Source organism: Condylura cristata, unplaced genomic scaffold, assembly GCF_000260355.1.
Source record: "Condylura cristata isolate star-nosed mole 26May11 unplaced genomic scaffold, ConCri1.0 scaffold00029, whole genome shotgun sequence".
Taxonomy (NCBI): Eukaryota; Metazoa; Chordata; class Mammalia; order Eulipotyphla; family Talpidae; genus Condylura; species Condylura cristata.
The window spans coordinates 7,633,043-7,652,816 of record NW_004567130.1 but is presented as its reverse complement, the minus strand read 5'-3'; the positions used below and the strand labels follow the sequence as shown (position 1 = coordinate 7,652,816).

Below are 19,774 nucleotides of genomic sequence, written 5' to 3'. Positions count from 1 at the left end.
GCACCTCAACCACATTTCAATCAGATTGTTCAACAGAAACTCTTAAGATTAGAATAGAGTGAAATAACATCTTTTCAGCAAACACCGTACTCAATGGTGAAAAACAATACATTTCTTCTAAGATCAGAAACAAGACACAATTGGCTGAATATCACTACTGTTCAGCATAATATTGGAAGTCCTAGTCAGTTCGACAGGAAAAAGACATGAGAAATCAAAACTGCAAAAGTAAAACTTTCACTTTTGCCACTGACATAATAAAAAACAGAAAAATTCAAGACTACTAAGAAACTTCAAGAAATAATAATATAGTAAAGTTGTAGGTTCCAAAATCAATACATAAAATTCTATATGCAAACATAATTAGAAATCAATAATCCCATTTACAATCACACCAAACAATAAAATGTTTGTGAATAAACATTTTTTTTTCCAAAGACAGAATGAGTTTTTAAATTTCATTTTTCATTCAGAAAAAGATGTCACATGAATCTGGATTAGAAAACATGACATTAAAGCTTTTTTTTCTGGAAATGCAAGGGGGGAAAAAACCTTCTTACATCAAAAGCCATTTATCTTCTCTTCAAAATACCTGCTCCAAGTACTAACTGATCACCTCCCTTTCTCTGAGGCAAACTAACCCCCTCTACTTTTAGTGTCTTCTTTCAGCCACACAGTGTGGGTGCTGAAGACCCTGGGTCAATGAACAGAACTGTCCTTTAACACCAGCAACTCACTGGCAGAAGCACCCAAAGCCTTATTCCTAGGTCACAGAGATGGCACTGTTGCTATCTCATGAAGAAACCAAAAGCTTATCCTCAGCACAAATTAAGACCCAATAGGCAGATAGGATATAGTCTCCTAGGTCCTAAGCAGGCCGAGATAGGGGCAGGAAAAGGAGTTTTTGCAGTCATTTCATTTTTGAAAACAGGGGAAGCTGGAACCTCTTCCACTACTTGGGTTCCACAGGTACTCTACATCTTCTGAGCTCCATGGGAATCTGCAAACACAAATGGGGAACTTTGCCCTGGCTGGAAAAAGTAGCAATCAGGAAGTCAGGTTATGTAATAATTTGTGGGAAAATGATGATGGGAACTTAAGCTCCTCAAATGGCTGCCAGTCCTATAAAGAACAGAGGGAGACCAAGACAACCACTCCAAACTGGAATTGCTGGGGAATCTTCAGGCCTTTTCCCAGGCTCAGTATCAAGTACTGAATCCCATTCTAAGTGTGACACATGAGAGGGAAAGCAAGTGCACAACTGGCTGTGTGGATCAGTGCTGATGCCAGACAAAGGAACTTCAGAAGTTACAGAGACTAGTGTTCCCAGGGGTTATTAGGGCCGACAAACCCAAAAGAAACACCCCTATACTCAAAGCAATACAGTCACAAAATTGGCAGATGATATTACCATGGGAATAGACCAACTATGTAGATAGGGATATGGGGATAGAAGGGATGATTCGAACTGAAACAGAGCTACAGGGGCTATAGCTATCAAAAGAACAATGCCCAATTGGGGATAAGTCACTGTCAGTGGGTTCTTCACCCAAGTGCACACTTGCAAGACTACTCAGGCTCACAGAACAATGATGGGGTTTATTTAACAAATGGGGAAAATAAAGGGTCTCTAAAGCCATCTCATCCCAGATACATCACAGTGTCCAAAGTCCTAAACAAAAAGCTGCTCACCCAAGATGAAATTGTTCCATCAAAAAGGATGTGAAGCTCATGGCAGTCAGCAAGCTGCAGCTGGAGGTGCTCACAGACAAAGCCACTGAGATGATGCCCAAAGCAGCAGTCCACAGCAAGTCTGAAGGTCAGGATGGACAGCACCAGACACTGGACCAAAAAAATAGAGGCAGCAGCACCAGAAAGCAATGCCGGACAATCGATAGCTTTCAAAAGGTGACTGGACACAGAATGTTGGCAACTCATTAGCAGTGCTGGACAGCACTGGCCACTAGTGCCCACCACCCAGTCACTAGCATTAGAGCTGTTTTTAAAAAATTGTTGGTTCACCAACAACAGCTATTTGAGACAGTAGGCCCAAGGCTTGGTGGTTGCTTAAGGCAATCAGAGGCAGGCCTGTGCAAAGCTTTTCGACTCATCTTCTTCCCTTGGAGGATAACTGCGGGATACTTCTGAGCACAGTCCAAGTGAGCACATGTCCAGTCCAAAGTGTCCCAAGTGAGTCCTGTCCAAGCGAGTCTCAGAGTGCACAAGTGCAGCCACACATTCCTCAAGCGGAATGCAGCCAGAGAGCAGGTCCTCTGAGCTGGCTTCTGCCTTGCTTTATCTCCTCACTCCGAGCCCCCTCCCTACCAATCTGATTGGACCAGTTTCAGTCCTATGAACTGAATGGAACATTTACCAATCGCTCATAGCTCACACCTGTTCGTTCCATTCCACAATCTAGGCACCAAACCCATGGGCCTTTCTACTGACTACAGCTTAAGGAGCCAAAGTACTGGAGCTTGTCCTGTGTGTGTGAGTTGGGGGGGGGGGGGACACAGGGGCTGCACGCTCTAGGGTGATATGCTAGTAGAACCACTGCAGACCATTGCGAGAAGTCTGAGCCCCAGTGGGGCCACTGGTGATGGTCTGTGAAAAGCCCATCAGACACTGCTTACATTATCGCAAACAGTGTTCTGGGGCCAAGCACCGGAGCCCCCAGGGAGGGCCTTCAGTTTCAGAATCAGTGTTTCTTATTCCAAAACCTCTCCATTTCTTCTTTGGCTGTGGTTCTCAAAGGAACATTATTTCTGTTGTAGATCTGAGGATTAAGATGGGCACAAAAGTAATGACAGCCAACATATCTCAACAAGAGCACAGCCATCTTGTATTCAGGCCCTGGCAATAAACTTAACAAAGGAGGTAAATGACCTATACACTGAAAACTGTAAGATGCTGTCAAAAGAAATAAGGCATACAGAAATAGAAAGATAGTCTATGCTTAAGGATTGTTAAAAATAAACATTGATAAATGGCCTTATTAGTTAAAGCAATTTATAAATTGAATGCAATACACGACCCAACGACATTTTCCAAGGAAATAGAACAATTATAAAATTTGAATGCATATTTTACTGAAAGGCCCTTGGCAGCAAAAGCAAACTTGAGAATAAAGAGAAATGGAGATATCATATCCCCTGATTTCAATCTCCACTACAAAGCAAGAGTAACCAAGATAGTATGAGGTTGAAACAGAAACAATATGCCAACAGAAAGTCTAGAAATAAACCCATACTAATACAGACACTTAAACTATGACAATGGTATCATGAACATACAATGGAGAAAGTGGTATAAGTGGTATTGAAACAGGGTGGTCCCAAGGAAAAGGGGAGGTTCCAGGTTCCCAGTCCCACGAAGGAGGGTGGAGCTGAGCAGAGAAGAGAAGGAATCTGAAGAGGAAGGAAGTAGGATGGAGAGCCAGGAGACCTGAGGAAGCCACATGGATCGGAGAGCATAGGATGAAGAAACCGTGCTTGTTTCTCGGCCCTGTGCTGGTTGAAACAGATAAGGGTGAGAGACCTGTGGGGAGAGTGACTATGACAGCTTTTATCTTAGTTTTGATTGTGCTCTTTTCCTCCCAGATTTGTCTGTCCATTTCCGACCCTTTTCTATTGGTCCCAGCCAGAAGGTGCTTTAGTCTTGTGGCAGGCTTTCAGGCCTTGCTTTGGGTCAATCCCTTTTGGGTGGACTTTTGCCCACGAGGGGATGGGTTACTTCAGGTGTTTGATTTAGAAATTATACTCTTTGTCTTCTGTGTTGTATGCTCACAGTATTAAAGTTCCTTTTCATTAAAGTCTTACATTTTTTGTCTTGATGTGGTAGATGGCAGCAGGTTTGGGGGTTTAGGCGAGTCCCTCTCTCCCTGCCCTGTAACAGTACTGGGAACCTGGATAGTCATATGTAAAAAATGTGCAGCTACATCATTTAAATTCATACACAAAAAATAGTTCAAAATTAATTTAAGGTTTGGATACAAAACCTAAAACCAAAAACTGCATACATGAAAACATGGGGGACAGTCTCTTCGACTGCATTTTGTAGATTTCAATGGTAACAAATGGAAAGAAAAATAAACAAGATTACATCAACCATGAAAGCTCCAACCTCCAATGTGGCATCTCACATGGCACATTTGACAAGGGATTAATTTCCAAAATATAATATAAAGAATTCAAATAACAACAAAACCACCACCAATACAATCTAAAAACAGACAAAAGACCTAAATTGACACTTCTCTAAAGCATACAGAATGTTCACCAGCACATGAAAAAAGCTCAACATCACGTAGTTTAAGGTAGATGCAAATCAAAACCGCAATGAAATATCACCTGTGTGAGAATGGCCTGTATCAAAAAGCCTGGAAACATAACAATGAGGATGGGGATCAGATAAAGAGAACACTCCTTCACTGTCAAAGGAATATCAATTGTGCACTCTCTAAGGAAAATAGTATGGAGACTCCTCAAAAAAACTAAAAATGAAAGTGCCATATGACTTGCTGGGAGTGAACAAGTGCGGAGATTTACTGAGGGACTGGATAAGGGCAGTAATAAATTAGGCCTTGCATCCAAGGGTGATAAGGCGGTAATAAACTGGGCCTTGTATCCAGGATGAAGGTGATAACGAACTGGGCCTTACATCAAGGGACACAGGGATGAGTCACCCCTTTGGAACCTGAGCTTAGAATCTATATGAGACCCTTCCCCCCTTATAGGGCTGGCAGTAGCTGCGGACCCCAATCTAGGGGCTCCGTCTCAGCTGCTGCCCAGGAGCAATAAACTCTGCTTGCTCACTCAGCCTTTCTGCCTCCCGCCTTTCTTTCTTGCCGCAGGTCACAGAAGTTGGGACAAAACATGACTCACCTATGCCATTTCTAGGTATTTACCCAAAGAATATGAAAACACTAATACAAAACAGATTTATGCATGCCTAGTTCACCACAGTACCACTCACAATAGCCAAGATAAGAATAACAACGGATGATGGGATAGAGAGATTGTGATGTATATGCTCAATAGAATACTACTCAACTACTTAAAAATATGAAATAGTGCCTTTTGGTCAAAATGGATGCAATCTGAGGTAACTAGGGAATACGCCAGAAACTGCAAGACCCAAATGGTTTCACTCATTTGCAGAACATAAGTATTCCAAAGACAACAAAACAAAATGACAAACACACACAAAAAACTTCCGGATTCTGTGAAAACAAGTGATGACCAGAAGGGATGAGGGCTGGGGGAAGGGTACAGGATAAGGCAGTGGAGCTTTGTTGGAAGGTGTGTGAAATGTGCACATAAGGGGATGTGAAGTTGTACTCCCAAAGTTTAATTATGTAAATGATCAGCAAATCACTGAAATTTGACCAGAAAAAGAGATACAGTACTCAACTGTGTAGTTTCTCTAAATACCGATAGATTTTGGTCAAAACCCCATTTTCCCCACAACGGAAAACTGGTCTTTGCTATAAAATATATGCATGCCTCAACTTTTTTTTTTTTTTGCTCCTAGCTAGAAAAAAAGTCAATGTACTGAAATGATCAGCTGTTTGAGGTTTTTAAAGCCTGGATTTGAAACCTGGTTTTGTAAACAAATTGAGTGATTTTTGTAAAAGTCACTTAGCGGCTCTCCAAATTTCACTTTATGCTGTTTCTAAACCATACCTACCTCAAAATGTTGCTCTAAGGGCAATGAGCTTTTTTGTTCCCCAGCACTCAACCTGGCATGTTTCCAACATAATCCCAGCTTTGAAGATTCCTGAAACTAAAAGTATGGGTTTCCTTGAGTCCTTCCCATCACAGTGCTTCACACATTACAGAAACTCAGTGAATTCAGGGACTGCCTTGGGAGAAGTCTCAGCTTTTTGGCAACTCTTTCATTCCCCTTTTTTTTGGAGGCTAACGGCTTGTATTACAGTATCAGATATACCATATAGATTTATATATAAGTGTTCTCTATTTTTATTCTCTTAATTACCTTTCAACAGCTTCCTATGCTTTTCACAACTCCAACTCTATTGGGCCTAGTGATCAATTTAGGATCAATCAATTCTTTCTCATTTGAAAAGTTCTAGCCACACCTGCCCCTCTACCTGTTGCTCAAACACTCTTAAGTTTATTCAAGCTTGAGGCTATGTTTTCCTCTAACAGGAGCGGGTTTGTTTAGAACACTCCCCACACATTGAGCCTCCTCAGAGATTCTTTCTTTTGATTACTCTGCCTCCCTCCTTTTAGTATTATTTACAGCACAGCACTTGCCAGGGTGCCAAATTCTCCCATTTCCACGGGAGAACAGGAACGGTGACTATTTTGTCTCTGTGCTTAGCTGTACCTGACACGGAATGGAGTAATTCCTGGACTACTAACGTCCACCTTTCGGTTTTCCAGCTGGAGCCAGGGCATGGGTGCCTCAAGTTAGAGGGAGGCATTTACTATGACTAACTTTGCCCAAGTCCCTTCCCGGAGTGTTAGGGCAAGCTGCTCTTTTCCCCCAGCAGGGCGGAGACAGGGTGTTCCATGGCCCTCGATGTGGAGTCCAGAGCCAACTGTGAGATCCTGGGTTCAGGCGTTGGAAGTAGTATAGCTACAGGTAGGTACACCAAGGTGAGTCACGGTCAGGCGGCCACGCTCATGAGCCCTGCGTGGTGGACTTCTGGACCTTACACGTGAGCCAGGTGGACCAGATGAACCTCTTCCTGAGAAATCTGAGGGGCCAGAAGAGTTAATAGAACTTGGCGTCGCCGACGTTTGGAAGTGAGGTGAGAGGTAACAAGGACCTTCTCTCCACATCGTAAGAGGAAACCTGATATCCGTCACCAGAAAACTACTTCCAGGGAACCAGCTGAAAAACTCACCAGGAAGCTTGGGCTGCAGGGACATCCCGAGGGAACTCGGGTGGAAGGAGGAGCCTTTGGTAGGAGACTAGCGAACAACACGCGTAGAAAGTGCGCAGCCGCACTGGAAGCCGCATGCGTTCTAGCCAGAGGCGCAGCCGCAGTGAGGCCTCGCGCGGCCTGGGTGGGGCGCGGGACTAAGGCGGAGCTAGCTCCTCGCGCGCGCTGACGTGACGGGTCGCAGCGGAAGGGTGTGGCCGCGCAGGCGCCCCGTTGGGTCAGGGGAGCAGGGAGGCGGTGCCGCGCAGGCGCCGTGGCTGGCGGTAGCGGCGGCGGTGTTAGCGGCGGCAGCTGTGTGGGGGTTCCGGGAAGATGGTGCTGATTAAGGAATTGTGAGTGGATCGGTGGGCACGAGTGCGGTTCCGGGACTGCGGTGGTGGGGGAATTATTGATTGAGAAATGGCGGAGTATTTCTAAGAAGGCTAGAACCCAGACGCTGCCGCTCCCTTGCGCGCCTCCTACCCCCGGCAAGCGCCCCCGGCCCACTCGAGGCCCCATCGTTGCGCGCCCCCAGACAGATCTGGGCGTTGCGGTAGAAACTCCACGGCCCTCCCTTGGGGCGAAGGCTGCTAAGTCCCTGGCTGGAGCGCATGGCTCTGGAAGGCGCGGCCAGGAGTTTCCGCCGGGACCCGCCTTCTCCCCAAACCCCCCCCCCCCCAATCTGAATCTGGGCGCATTAGACCTGCGGGTAGGACCCAGCGATAGCCAGAGGGTGGGGTAGATGCCAGAGGGTCTAACTGATTTGTCTTCTGGGGTGGGGTCCGCTGGAGATGGGCTTGCCGGTAGAGGTTGGGACTGGAGGTGGGATGTTGGTGCCCTGAACTTCATCCAGGAGTCTTAGGATTGGTCTAGAGAGCGAGACTTCATTCTGCTCTGAGTCTTAGTTTCCACATCTTTAAGATGGGGTGACACTCGGTTCCACCTGCTTCACGAGGTTGAAATGAAGAGTAAGCAATTGGCCCAAATAGAAGGGTTTCCATATGCATCAAAATGGTGAGGCTTGTGAATATCTGGGGAAATCTGGTAGTAAGTTTGCAACTGTCACAGCTGGTTCTTGTCATGGGCATCCCTTAGGCAACTAGAGATTTCGAATATGGCCTATTTGATTTTCCAAAGGCTCCTTTGATTTGTTAAAATTTTAATTATCTACAGAAACCTTATTGTTAGTGTTGTCAAACTTCCTTTAAAAGATCTCATCTCTTCTCAGCTTAAAGTCCTTCTTAGACTCCCTATGTCATGAGAGTAAAAATCAAATCTTTATGATAGCTTAGGAGATCATCTTACACTATTTTCTTTTATGCTCTGATTTATTTACAGCCCTTCCCTCCCCCATTTCAGGATCACAAACTTCTATTCCAGGACTGAACTCCATTCAGGGCCTTTCTGCTTCCTGTTCTCTATGCCCTTTGCCCAGCTCACTAAACTTCAGCTCTTAAATATCACCACCTTAGGGAATCCCTTTTCTGAAGATCTAATTGCAATCCCAGCTGTTTGGTCCTTAGCAATTTCTACCATCAAACTTGCAACAAAAAATTTTTCCGTTTTACCAGGTGTGTTCCTTATAAATACTCTCCTATTCCCAGGTCATAGCATAGTCCCTGGCATGTAGTAAGTGCTCAATAAATATTTGTTACATGGGTTAATGAAAAACTATTGTCAGTGAGAGATCCTGAGAAAAATTTGTTGTAGAATAAAATTTTTTCAGCTAAAGAATATAATATAGTATTGGGCTTTAGATTTATATAAAACTTCATCCAAGTTGTTTATATAACAAACACAAGTGTTAACTTATTAGTTTGACATCTTTGTAATATAGGTGGGTGGCAGATATTAAGACAAATGGAGGAAGAAGATTGACTTGGCCCATGCCATATAGCAGATGAGGCATAGCACTAATTTTAGATCATAGATCTAACCATTTTTCTTTTATCAGAGTTATTTCCCTTCTCATTCAGGAAATCCCCTTGACAGTTATGTCATCAACACTAAGCTAACTCATGGAAAGCAACTCCTGAATACACCTAAGTAACAAATGGTGAAATGTCCCCCAAGTATAATTTTTTCCTCAAGAATTATAAATACAATTCTTGATGTTCACTCATATGTGTTAAGACCTTTTTGTTCCTCCCTCCTAGACTTTTTGAAAGCTTGAGGCTGTTTTCCTTTTTAATTAAGTATTCCAGTACAGCATTAATCTTAACACATTGCCAGCATTCAGTGTTGTTGAAAGGGGGAAAAAAGGATTCTCCCCTACTGTCTAGACAACTTTCTAAATTGTTTTTGGTCAGGAGCAATAAACAGATCATTTCCCTATGATATTGGTAAACTCTCAAATATTTTCACGAGTATTTCTGTCTTAAAAAATACCGTCTATTTTTATTTTTGACATGAACTAACAAGTTAGAAATTACTTTACAGGGTGGAGAGTTCCTTTCAAGTTTTACTCAAGCTATACATGAAATTTTTCCTAGTGTGAAGTCCTGTTTTTTTTTTGTTTTGTTTTAAGATTTATTTATGTATACAAGAGCTGGGGAGTAAGCCAGAGGTGGGGGGTGAGAGGATTCACCAGAGACACAGCAGGAAGCAGAACAGGCAGATCTGAATACACTGCTGAGGGGAGCAGCGGGGGAGACAGGAGATGTCTGCACCATGATCTCCCTGGTCAGTTGGAGATCAGACATGTGCTGCAGTGACTGAGGATAGCTTCATAGTGCTGTCTTTACCCCTTGAGCCACCAGGAAGGTCCCAGCTCCTGGTTTTAAAGAATTATTTGGTAGTTCCATTTGGAAAATTATTTTTGTGAGAATTTTCACATATTTTTCAAAGTGCTGTGAATGGTTAAGTATGACTTTAAAAATAATAACAGAAAACCAAAGCCTGCCTATTCCTTCTTTTTTGTTTTATTAAGCAAAATTGACGCTACTTGACTCATTCATTCATCATGTATTTAACTGTCACTTTTAATTTTGTAAAATGAATTCCTTGAAAGTGTTATATAAAAATAGCATCTTCCTGCTAATGAGCAGTTGTTCAAATTACACAGCATGGATTTTTTTGTTTTTGTGAAACTTCAGGGAAGTCTTTAACTTTACTCTGTACTCCTCCTTTTTACTCCCTCTGTTGTGCATCATCTTGACTCTGATGTTTGTAAACCTCCAAAAGATGACTTCCCCATAAACCTGCTTCTCAATGTTTTTAACTACCACAGATGACTTCTCAAGTTAACTATAGTCATGTCACTTAGCTTTTGGGACAACCTTCCATAATTCTTCATTGCCTGTTGAATTTGATAACATTTAAGACCCTGAAAACATGTTCCTAACCTAAATCTTGGACTATTATCTTTTTCAAGATATGCTCCCAACCTATACATAAAAGTATGTGTCACATACTTTTCCTCTCACCCTCCCTCCCCAGTTACTGAATGGTGAGCAAGTTAGTGTGTACTTTGAGGAGGCAACTTTAGGTGATTAGGTAGGGAAGGACTTTATATAACAAGTTAATTCTTGATAAGAATAGAAATTAGTGATCACTGTAGCTTTGAGAGCCAAGGAGGAGGACATATTGTTTCTTAAACATTTTATTGCAATAATATTAGTTTATAATGTTACGTATGTTTCATATGTACAGCATTATGCTGTCACATCTGTATATACTATATTATGATCACTGTCAAAAGTTAGTTTGACTTTATACATGTTGGAGAGGAAGGCTGCATATGAACATTCATAGATTCTGGAGGAGGAGAGTAGTGGGTGGGAAATGGAGTTGAAGAGACGATGGAATGAAGAAAACTATTGGAAATTTTCTGAAAAAATTATAATAGAGGTTAACACAGATTTTTTTTTTCTGATAATAGAGTTAAAATAAAATTTTATATGATTCTGTTGAGGTAGTTTAGTGGGGCCAGATCAAAAAAGGGGTTGCTGTGTTGGAGAGCAGTTACTATGAGGCCGTTGATACTCAGGGTGTCTTGATTTTCAGAGTTAATGGTACAAATCTGTAAAGAGAATTCCCTATAAAATTCTGTGATGTAACTGATATTCTTACTTTGGAATTCATCTTCAGAAGCATTGGTCCTTCACATGAGTTCTTTTATATTTACAGTAAAAAACTCTCTTGGACACAATCAAACATATATCAGCCATATATTTAATATACCTGGGAAGGGTTTACATTTATAAGGTTTAAAGTATTTTTTTCATAAATTTTTTCTTATTAAGTCTTGTAAGGGACCTTTAATTTCACTTAATAAAATTAAGGAATAATTGGGTGGTTGGGAACAATTTTTACAAGTGTTTATTGAGAGTCAAGACGTATTCTGTGAGAAGTATTATTAAAAACCATATAGTTGGAGAATGAAACCATACTAAAAATTTCACGGCCCTCCCTGGTGGCGCAGCGGGTTAAAACACTGCACTAAGAAGCTTAAGCCACTTCCGCATGAGTTCGATCCCCGCCTGCCCCGGAGGAGATCCACATGGCGCGGCAGACCTCTCCTGGCCCGCCCGCTGCTCCCCTCAGCAGTGTACTTCGTCCATCTGCCTGTTCTGCTCCCCACTCTGTCTCTGGTGAATCCTCTCACCCTCCGCATCTCTGGCCTGTACCCCAGTTCTGTATGAATAAATAAATAAGTCTTTAAAAAAAAAAATTTTCATGAGGGCAGCTAGACCAGACTAAAAATATTGTATTGATAGCCTACAGTTTTCAGTGCTAGTTTCTTTTATTCTTTATATCTCACAAGAATCTCTGCAGCTGAATTTTTGTAGTTTCTATACAATAAAGAGTTAAACTCTAATGATCATTGGAAGTCAAGAATAGTCCCAGTTTAAAATCCTTATTTGGAGCTCTAGACATGTAAAGGCCTTCTTTTATAAATGGCATCCAAGTATTGTGGTATCATCACATTCAAAGGAAAAGTTCTATTAAATGTAGAGTTCTTTGTTTTAAAGCCAACTATTTCACATGTAACTATATTCTTTTTCTTTTTGTCTTTTTAGTCGTGTGGTTTTGCCATGTTCTGTTCAGGAGGTAAGTCTTGCTTGCTTCTGTATTATTGTATTGTAGGTTTTTTTTTTATGATTTTGTATTTTTTATGTCAAACATTTGATATATTAAACTCATTTTGTTTACTTTCATTTATGTTTACTTTCCAATTTATGTAAAAAAATAAATTGAGTGTTATAAATAATTAATTGTAAATTAATTTCTGTCACAGTTCCTTCTTTTGGAAGGATCTAAAGAATGAAGTATAACCTCCCATACAATAGGAGTTTTTCCTACACTATCCCAAAGATGAGATTCTAGTCTCAACTTGAGTACCTTAAGATTAGTAACCTTGCTGCTTAGAGACAGGGTTTTCTGTTTTATTATTGAATATTTTAAACCTTGTCTTTAAACCAGAATTTAATTTCCTATAATGTTTGATGATTGTTTACATTTTCCACTTGAGCAAAGGAAATAAACTTGCTCTGTCTTGTATATGATAATTCTTCAGATTTTCAGATGGCAGTTCCCCTCCCCCAGCCCTTTTGTTTGATCTTTACTTGAGGTCACAGGTTAAAAATTCTCAACATATATCATTGGTTCATTTGGCCTTATATAACATGACCTCTAGACTTCTTCGCCAGCTGGCCTCACTATCCCATGTGTTGTATTGTTCTCAGCTGAAACCAGTACTCCTGACACTTAACAGTGAGAGTCTGTCTCCCTTGAGCTGCACAATATAGAAATACATCATAAATTTATAGCTTATACATTCTGCAGTTGTAGCTGTAGCCAAGAATAAGGATAAAATCAGAGAAGTCTCCTAAGAAATCAAGATATATGTAGTAAAATCCCAAAAGACCTCTGGGGTCCTTCTGTAACTTTTATACAGTTTGACCTTGCTCAGTTTTCTAGTTTTCGTACAACTGACAGTGAATCAGACAGAACCAGTAAGTTGGAAGTGAGGCAAAGGAAACTGATCATCTAAGAAGTGACAGCTGTCAGAAAACAGAAAGAAAAAGAAAAGAAAATTCATGACCTGAAATAGAGTAACTGTTTGGTACTGTTTAATATGAACACACCTGTGTGTGCGTGTGTGTGTATCAGTAGTGTGTTCAGGTTTCACTGTGTTAAAACAAGCAAGGCACCCCTTTTTACTTTTCCTATATCAGTCAGTCACTTGATTGATTGAACTTGAATTTGGAAATTGACATTTGTTTTTGTTAAATTTTTCCTTTGGGTTGAGGTAATTGAATCAACTTATAGAAATCTTCGAATTTGGTATTGTCACCCAAAATAACTCACCTTTTTGTTATACTCAACAAACATGTACCTTCTGTTCTCTAAGGTATTCTTTAAAATAACAATAAGCAAAGGTATAGTTGTGTGTCACAAAATCAGTCCATTAATTTTTTTGCATATTTGTTTCTGTATAAATTTTTGTTACTTTGTTGCTGACCAAAGTCATATTTACCTTTCAATTTAAAGACATTTTCATTTTAACCCTGTCTTTTACAGTACAGCATTACAGGAATTCAAAATTACATTTTGAAGAATTTAAGGATTATAGTGTTATTTAAGTAACCCTGATGTGTTGTCTGATGAAAACCAAAGAAATACTAGTCCTCTACAGAAACTTACTTTTGATGTACTTAAGAAATGTATTTGTTCTCAGCTTCCTAAACCCTTCTCTCTCTCTCTCTCTCTGTGTGTGTGTGTGTGTGTGTGTGTGAGTGTGAGAGAGAGAGAGAGAGAGAGAGAGAGAGAGAGAGAGAGAGAGAGAGATTGTGTTTAAAGGTATAAGATACTATCATACTCCCATTGGCTTTTTAGAGAAGAATACTTAATAAGCTTACAATTTCCCTAATTTTTTGTCCCTCAAGTAAGGTGTTAGTTTTGATTTATTAATGTTTAAAAATAGAGCTTTGAAACTTTGAAAGAAAAATACTTCCTCAGGCTTCATTGGGAAGAAGAAATTTAGCCAGATTTGAAGAGATTGGAAATAGTGCTTGGTTGAGTCAGTGAAACAAATCAGAATCCAAAAATTTCCGTTAATCATTTGTTGGAATTGTTAGTGACTCCAGATTGGCACAGAACAATACTACCCACTCACAAGTTATTGGTATAGACCATTGAGAATTCTGGTTCACTTCAAAATGAAATAGAAATCACTGTTAGCAATTTCTTGCCTTTCACAGTAGCACTTGTTTGTGATATTTTAAGAATAATGTCTGTTCTCTAGAGAACTTCAAAATAGCAGTTCTGATCCTAAATACCCAGTGCTTTTTCTGTTTAGGTGGCAAGGACCAAATTGGTTATGTCATACTTAAGTTATGGGAAAAGACAACTCCAGAAGTCTACTAAAGTTTGGACTTAATATTTCTTTGTATTTTCAGGCTTTTCTTACTACTTTGTGTATCTTTTCACTTCACTGAAAACACTCTTCTGGTTCTTCAGCTTTCTTAATTGGCAAAGTGACAATTATATTCCTTCCAGGCCTTCCTCAGAGTTTTGTGAAATCTGTGAGCTATAATAGATATGGAAATGCTTTGGGGAAAAATGCAAATACATTTATTATTCAATAGGTTGAAGCCAGTATCATTAAGTTTTCTTGGTAAGTGGATAGTGCTTTTTGAAGTCCCACGGTATTTGTAACAGTTGTTTTCGTAATATAAAAATCTTGTAAAATATTACAGTTTCTTACAGTTGTATTGTCACAGTGTTTGTCTTTCTCTGTATTAATTTTTACTAGAAGTCATTTTTCATATAGAACATATGCGCTGAATGGTTTAGATATGTTTTTCTGTATTCTCTATAATAAAGTTTTGCTACTGGAAGTTTTTGTAGTCACAGCTGACTTAGTGAAATTCTGTACTCTTTGAAATTTCAGTATCAGGTTGGGCAGCTTTACTCTGTTGCAGAAGCTAGTAAGAATGAGACTGGTGGTGGAGAAGGAATTGAAGTCTTGAAAAATGAACCTTATGAAAAGGATGGTGAAAAGGGACAGTATACACACAAAATTTATCATCTAAAAAGGTAAGCAGGCAGAGGGGAAGGGACTCACTGGACTAAGGTGGAGGACTTTTGGTGCTTTGGTGGAAGACACCTTTTAAGAGTATGTGCATTTGCAGAAAGTGAACCTATAGCTATGAAACATGAGCATATACAAAGCAGCATAGCTAGAACTAATATTAATAAATAAAACTTAATACTTAATCACTATATTAAATAATTATAATTATAACTAGCCAATTTAATAAACACACTAACTACCTGACTATAGGTATGCTCAGATATTTGAATTTCAGTCTAACGGTGTATTGTATTTTAATGTTTTGAGACTTTCCCTGCCTTTATTGTATTGTTTGCTTAAAAAAAAATCAGATTGCGAAATAAAAACTTGACCTCTGCTCTCGCTGTAGAGTTTATTCTCCCAGATTATTTTCTATGTGTATGATTGATAAAAATGATTTATTCCTTATATGATTTTGTTTTTTTAATAGCAAACAGGATCATACCAACCATGCGTTTTGCAATTTGCTTTTTTTTTTTTCAAATGCTGCAAGATATTGTGGACATTTTTCATGCTACTATTTAATACCTGTATCATTGTTTTTAAAACTGAGTAAATTTTCTTAGTATTCTTAGTGTTCTTTAAACTATGTAAATTTACATATTTTAGGTATTTCTAATTTTTTACTTTTACAAGTAATAATTTTGTGAATATGATTGTATATAAATCTTATGCCTTAGTTTCTATTTCTTTAGAAGAAATTTATGGTAGTATTGCTGCAAGGACATTTCTCATTTTAAAATTGTATACTACTTTCAGATTGCCTATTAAGAAAGTTTGATGGTATTCATTTCCCCATATTTTTCTCTTACAAATTTTTTTTTTTTTTAAAGATTTATTTATTCATTTACACAGATCTGGGGTACAGGCCAGAGATTTGGAGGGTGAGAGGATTCACCAGAGACAGAGTGGGGAGCAGGAAAGGCAGATCAATGCAGTACACTGCTGAGGGGAGCAGCGGGCGGGTCAGGAGAGGTCTGCCACGCCAAGTGGATCTCCTCCGGGGCAGGCGGGGATCGAACTCATGCGGAAGTGGCTTCAGCTTCTTAGTGCAGTGCTTTAACCCGCTGCGCCACCAGGGAGGGCCCTCTCTTAGAAATTTTTGAAATTTGATATACAGAGTAGTTCCCTTGTTTCAGTTTGTGCTTCCTTATTACTAAAGTTGGCTGTCTTTTCATGTTAATTTACATTTGTGTTTCTTACATGCTTTGATTGTTGAAATCCTTCACTTACTGTTTTTATCTCTAGTGTGTAAAATTGTTTTTGCATATTCTCCTAAGTTTGATAGTCTAATCTCTAGGGCACAGAACAATAATAGTTTTTTAAGAATCTGTTTTGTTTGTAGTGCTAGTATATTAAAAGACCTTGTTCTTTTGCCTTTATTCATATTAAAATGAATTTAGCACCCATATTTGTGGAGTTCTTAAAGTTTCAGAGAAACCGGGATGATCAGTATTTTCATATTTTTCAATAAAGGTCCTATTTGTTATATAGTGACCCATGAATATAAAGTAGGTTACCATTTTATAGAACCTGAACTTTTGTTGTTTTTTCATAGATTATAGCATTTCATTGCCTATTTCAGGTTTGAATAAAGGCAATAACGCTAATCAAGTAATTAGTCTGAGACTTATTTGTGGTTTCCATTTGTTAGCCCCCTATGATTTAAAAAAAAGTCACTTGAGAGAAAAAATTGGCTTTGATATAATCCTTTTACTTACAGTATGTGTTAAATTTAGTTATATACAGTCATCTTTTTCTACCATCTTACATTTATTCATTAACTAATATTATCAATACATAAAATTCCCTTTCCTATAAGCATTCACTTCTGGAATTCTAAAATAAAGTTTGAGATAAAACATTCTTTTGGTCTTCATGATGTACATATGTAAATTACCTTGAAATAAATTTTTAAAAAATTGGAATAATGGGGAAATGTTTGTGTAAGACTAATTATAATACATTAGTTGCTAATATATACATAAATGTAAATATATAATCTTACCTGTGTTTTTAAAATATTAATCAGAAAAAAGCCTAGAAGACTTTGTATGTGTTATGAATGTTTTTTCTTTGATGGTAGGATTATGGGTGATTTAAAAGTAGTCCATATTTTTGTTTTATGAGAATAAAAGGAATGATAAATACTATTTTTGATACATCTGATTCAGGTGACATTAAGAAGTTATAAATTTCTTAAGTTGAAGAGGCACACTTAAATATGGCTCATGGAAGAAATATTCTTGTTTTGGAGAGCTTCTTTGGGTTGAACTTTAAGTATACTCAGTCTTCTGGAACAGCTTCTTCATTCCTAGGAGTTGAAATTTGATTTACCCTTTAGTGTCAGCACACATTTCCTCCTCATTGGAGTTCTAAGAAAGAGTGTATAAGAAGACTGTAAGGTGTGTAAGTATCCAAAGTAACACAGCTATTAAGCGGCAGAATGTTGACTGAGATTCTCTGATTTTTATTCCCATGCTCTTGGTCACTAGTGAGCCATCCCAGGTGCCTGACAACCAGCCCTCAGGACCTGATAAGCATATGTGCCCCATAAGATAGGAGAGGAGTCTGAGTGGATGATAGAGACTATTTGATATTCAAGGAAGGCTTGCCTTATCACACAAAGACAGTAACTAGGTGAAAGCATAGAGGGGTATGAAACAGATTGGAAAAAGGGGGAAAGTAGCAGTGGTAGGTCTGAAGTAGAGTTGTGGATAATTGGCACTCTGACAGTAATGAAAACAACAGTGTATCCATTAAGATGAGAACCAGCTGCTGCTGTAGTCTAGGAATGGGGACTGTCACAGTGTAGAATTGTTGGTCTGCACTCAAGTTACCTGCCTCATACTGAAGCCACAGGGTAACTGTCATAGGGATTGACAGAGAACCAAAGCAGTAGTGCTGAGACTGTCACTGTGCTAGTGGAAATAGTAGTTCAGTCACACACAGGGCTGACTCTTAAGTTCCTGCAGGTTTCATCACTTGATCATGTACTGGTGTACATGCCCACGGTTCCTAGAAAGTTGTAGAGCTCTCTCCCTAAGGAAGTTAAGGTTAAGTACATCAATACATATTCCTTTTTTTGTTTTTTGTTTTTTGTTTGTTTTTTTAAGATTTATTTATTTATTCATACAGAACTGGGGTGAAGGCCAGAGGTGCGGAGGGTGAGAGGATTTACCAGGGACAGAGTGGGGAACAGAACAGGCAGATTGACGAAGTACACTGCTGAGGGGAGCAGCAGGTGGGTCAGGAGAGGTCTGCCGGGCCATGAGGTTACCTCCGGGGCAGGCAGGGCTTGAACTCATGCGGAAGTGGCTTTAGCTTCTCAGTGCTGTGCTTTAACCCACTGCGCCACCAGGGAGGGCCACATGTTCCTTTTTTCCTGCATTTAATCCTTTGGGTAACCTGTAGTCCTGTGTGTACTGGCCCTAAATAGGCATCACTAGAACTGCAGACCTGACAAACTCGCCTGACTAAGGTGAAAGTATGGAGTGTATAAGAGAGGGTGTTGGCTAAGGTCACAAATGCTTTATTTTTCATTTTGTTAACTTGAAATTCTGAGGTTTGCTTTCCCTCGTGTGACAATGGTTTGTATTCCATGACCAAGTTGACTTTGTATTTCAGCAAAAACATTTCCTGGTAAGATATAAATACCTAACCTCAACCAGAATATTGAGAAACACTCTTGGCAAGGTATTAACAAAAAGAAACAAAAACAAAATTTAGTGACCACTGCAAGGAACACTTCAAATTTTTGATTTCCCTGAATCTGAGATGTTAATCTATGGCATGAAATTCTTTCCTTTTTCTTTGATATCTTAAAATGAGTACTCACCCATTTAAAGTCACCCTCATAATTCTAAGCAGAGTATCTAATACTTGGTGTATTTTTACCGTTAACTGGTCATTTCAAGTACTTTAGGTAAATACTTGTTCATTCTCATAGCAACCTTTTCTAGTAAGGAAATTAGGGCCCGGGAAGGTGTAAGTAAATAGCCCTGTATTTAGTAGCAGACATAGATCATAAGCCAGGCAGGCATTGTGACTCAGAATGCCCTCTTAGTAACTATTTTCTACTGCTGAGCCCTGGGAGAGTTAGAATATTTTCCCTTTCCTGCATTGAACACCAAGGCAGTTTACAGAGAAATTCTTCCCCAGCCACATATCTCACCATATCCCATTTTCTCATAAATTTAATCTCAACATTTCCAAAATTAAATTAACAAAGTGATTATCCACATAGCCCAGGTTATTAATCACTCTTTGCGAATATAAATCCTTGACTCTAAGCAAGTCATTTTCTTCATTGTCTTCTAGAAGGGACTTGCTGAACTCTTTCAGTTGTGATGTTTGGTTGCTTATAACCTGGTGCTTATGGTTATAACAGCGCTGGCATCTGTCCTTTGCTAGTTATATTTATCCTTCCCTAAATTCCATCACTTTTGGTCACTTCTGATTTTGACAGCAAATCATATTTCCACCTGGGTATATGTAAGTATATATACATAAATACTTTTATATATGTATTTAAATGTCTTGGATGGACCTCCTTTACCACAAAAGTTTTAGTTTGTTTCCTTAAGTTGTTTAATATGTGCATAGCAGTGAATGGTGGAAGGGAAGACAGAATTTTTGGACAAAAGATTTTAAAATCAGGCAAAGATGTGTGTTACAACTGTTGAGAAAAACTTGAAGCTCTCCTGAGATCTGATAGGAGCACACCAACAAATCATTTTATTGTTTTCTGTCCCTTCTTGGAGAAAATCAGTTTTATTATTCTGTCTTTTTTTTTTTTTTTT

The 19,774-nt window shown here is 39.2% G+C and overlaps 1 protein-coding gene and 1 pseudogene across 2 annotated transcripts in view; one reads left to right on the top strand and one right to left on the bottom strand.

The window, feature by feature from the left end:
• Positions 1 to 1,122: 1,122 nt before the first annotated feature.
• LOC101620102 lies at positions 1,123 to 2,839 on the bottom strand (annotated as a pseudogene).
• A 4,277-nt stretch (positions 2,840 to 7,116) lies between these two features.
• Positions 7,117 to 19,774, top strand: part of PITPNB (phosphatidylinositol transfer protein, beta) — a 64,918-nt gene continuing 52,260 nt past the window's right edge. For both annotated transcript variants that reach the window (XM_004690860.2, XM_004690861.2), the window contains exons 1-3: positions 7,117 to 7,245; positions 11,914 to 11,944; positions 14,790 to 14,935. In XM_004690860.2, the coding sequence (XP_004690917.1) occupies positions 7,226 to 7,245; positions 11,914 to 11,944; positions 14,790 to 14,935 (197 nt within the window). In that variant the 5' untranslated portion in view covers positions 7,117 to 7,225. The remainder of the gene's footprint in view (positions 7,246 to 11,913; positions 11,945 to 14,789; positions 14,936 to 19,774) is intronic.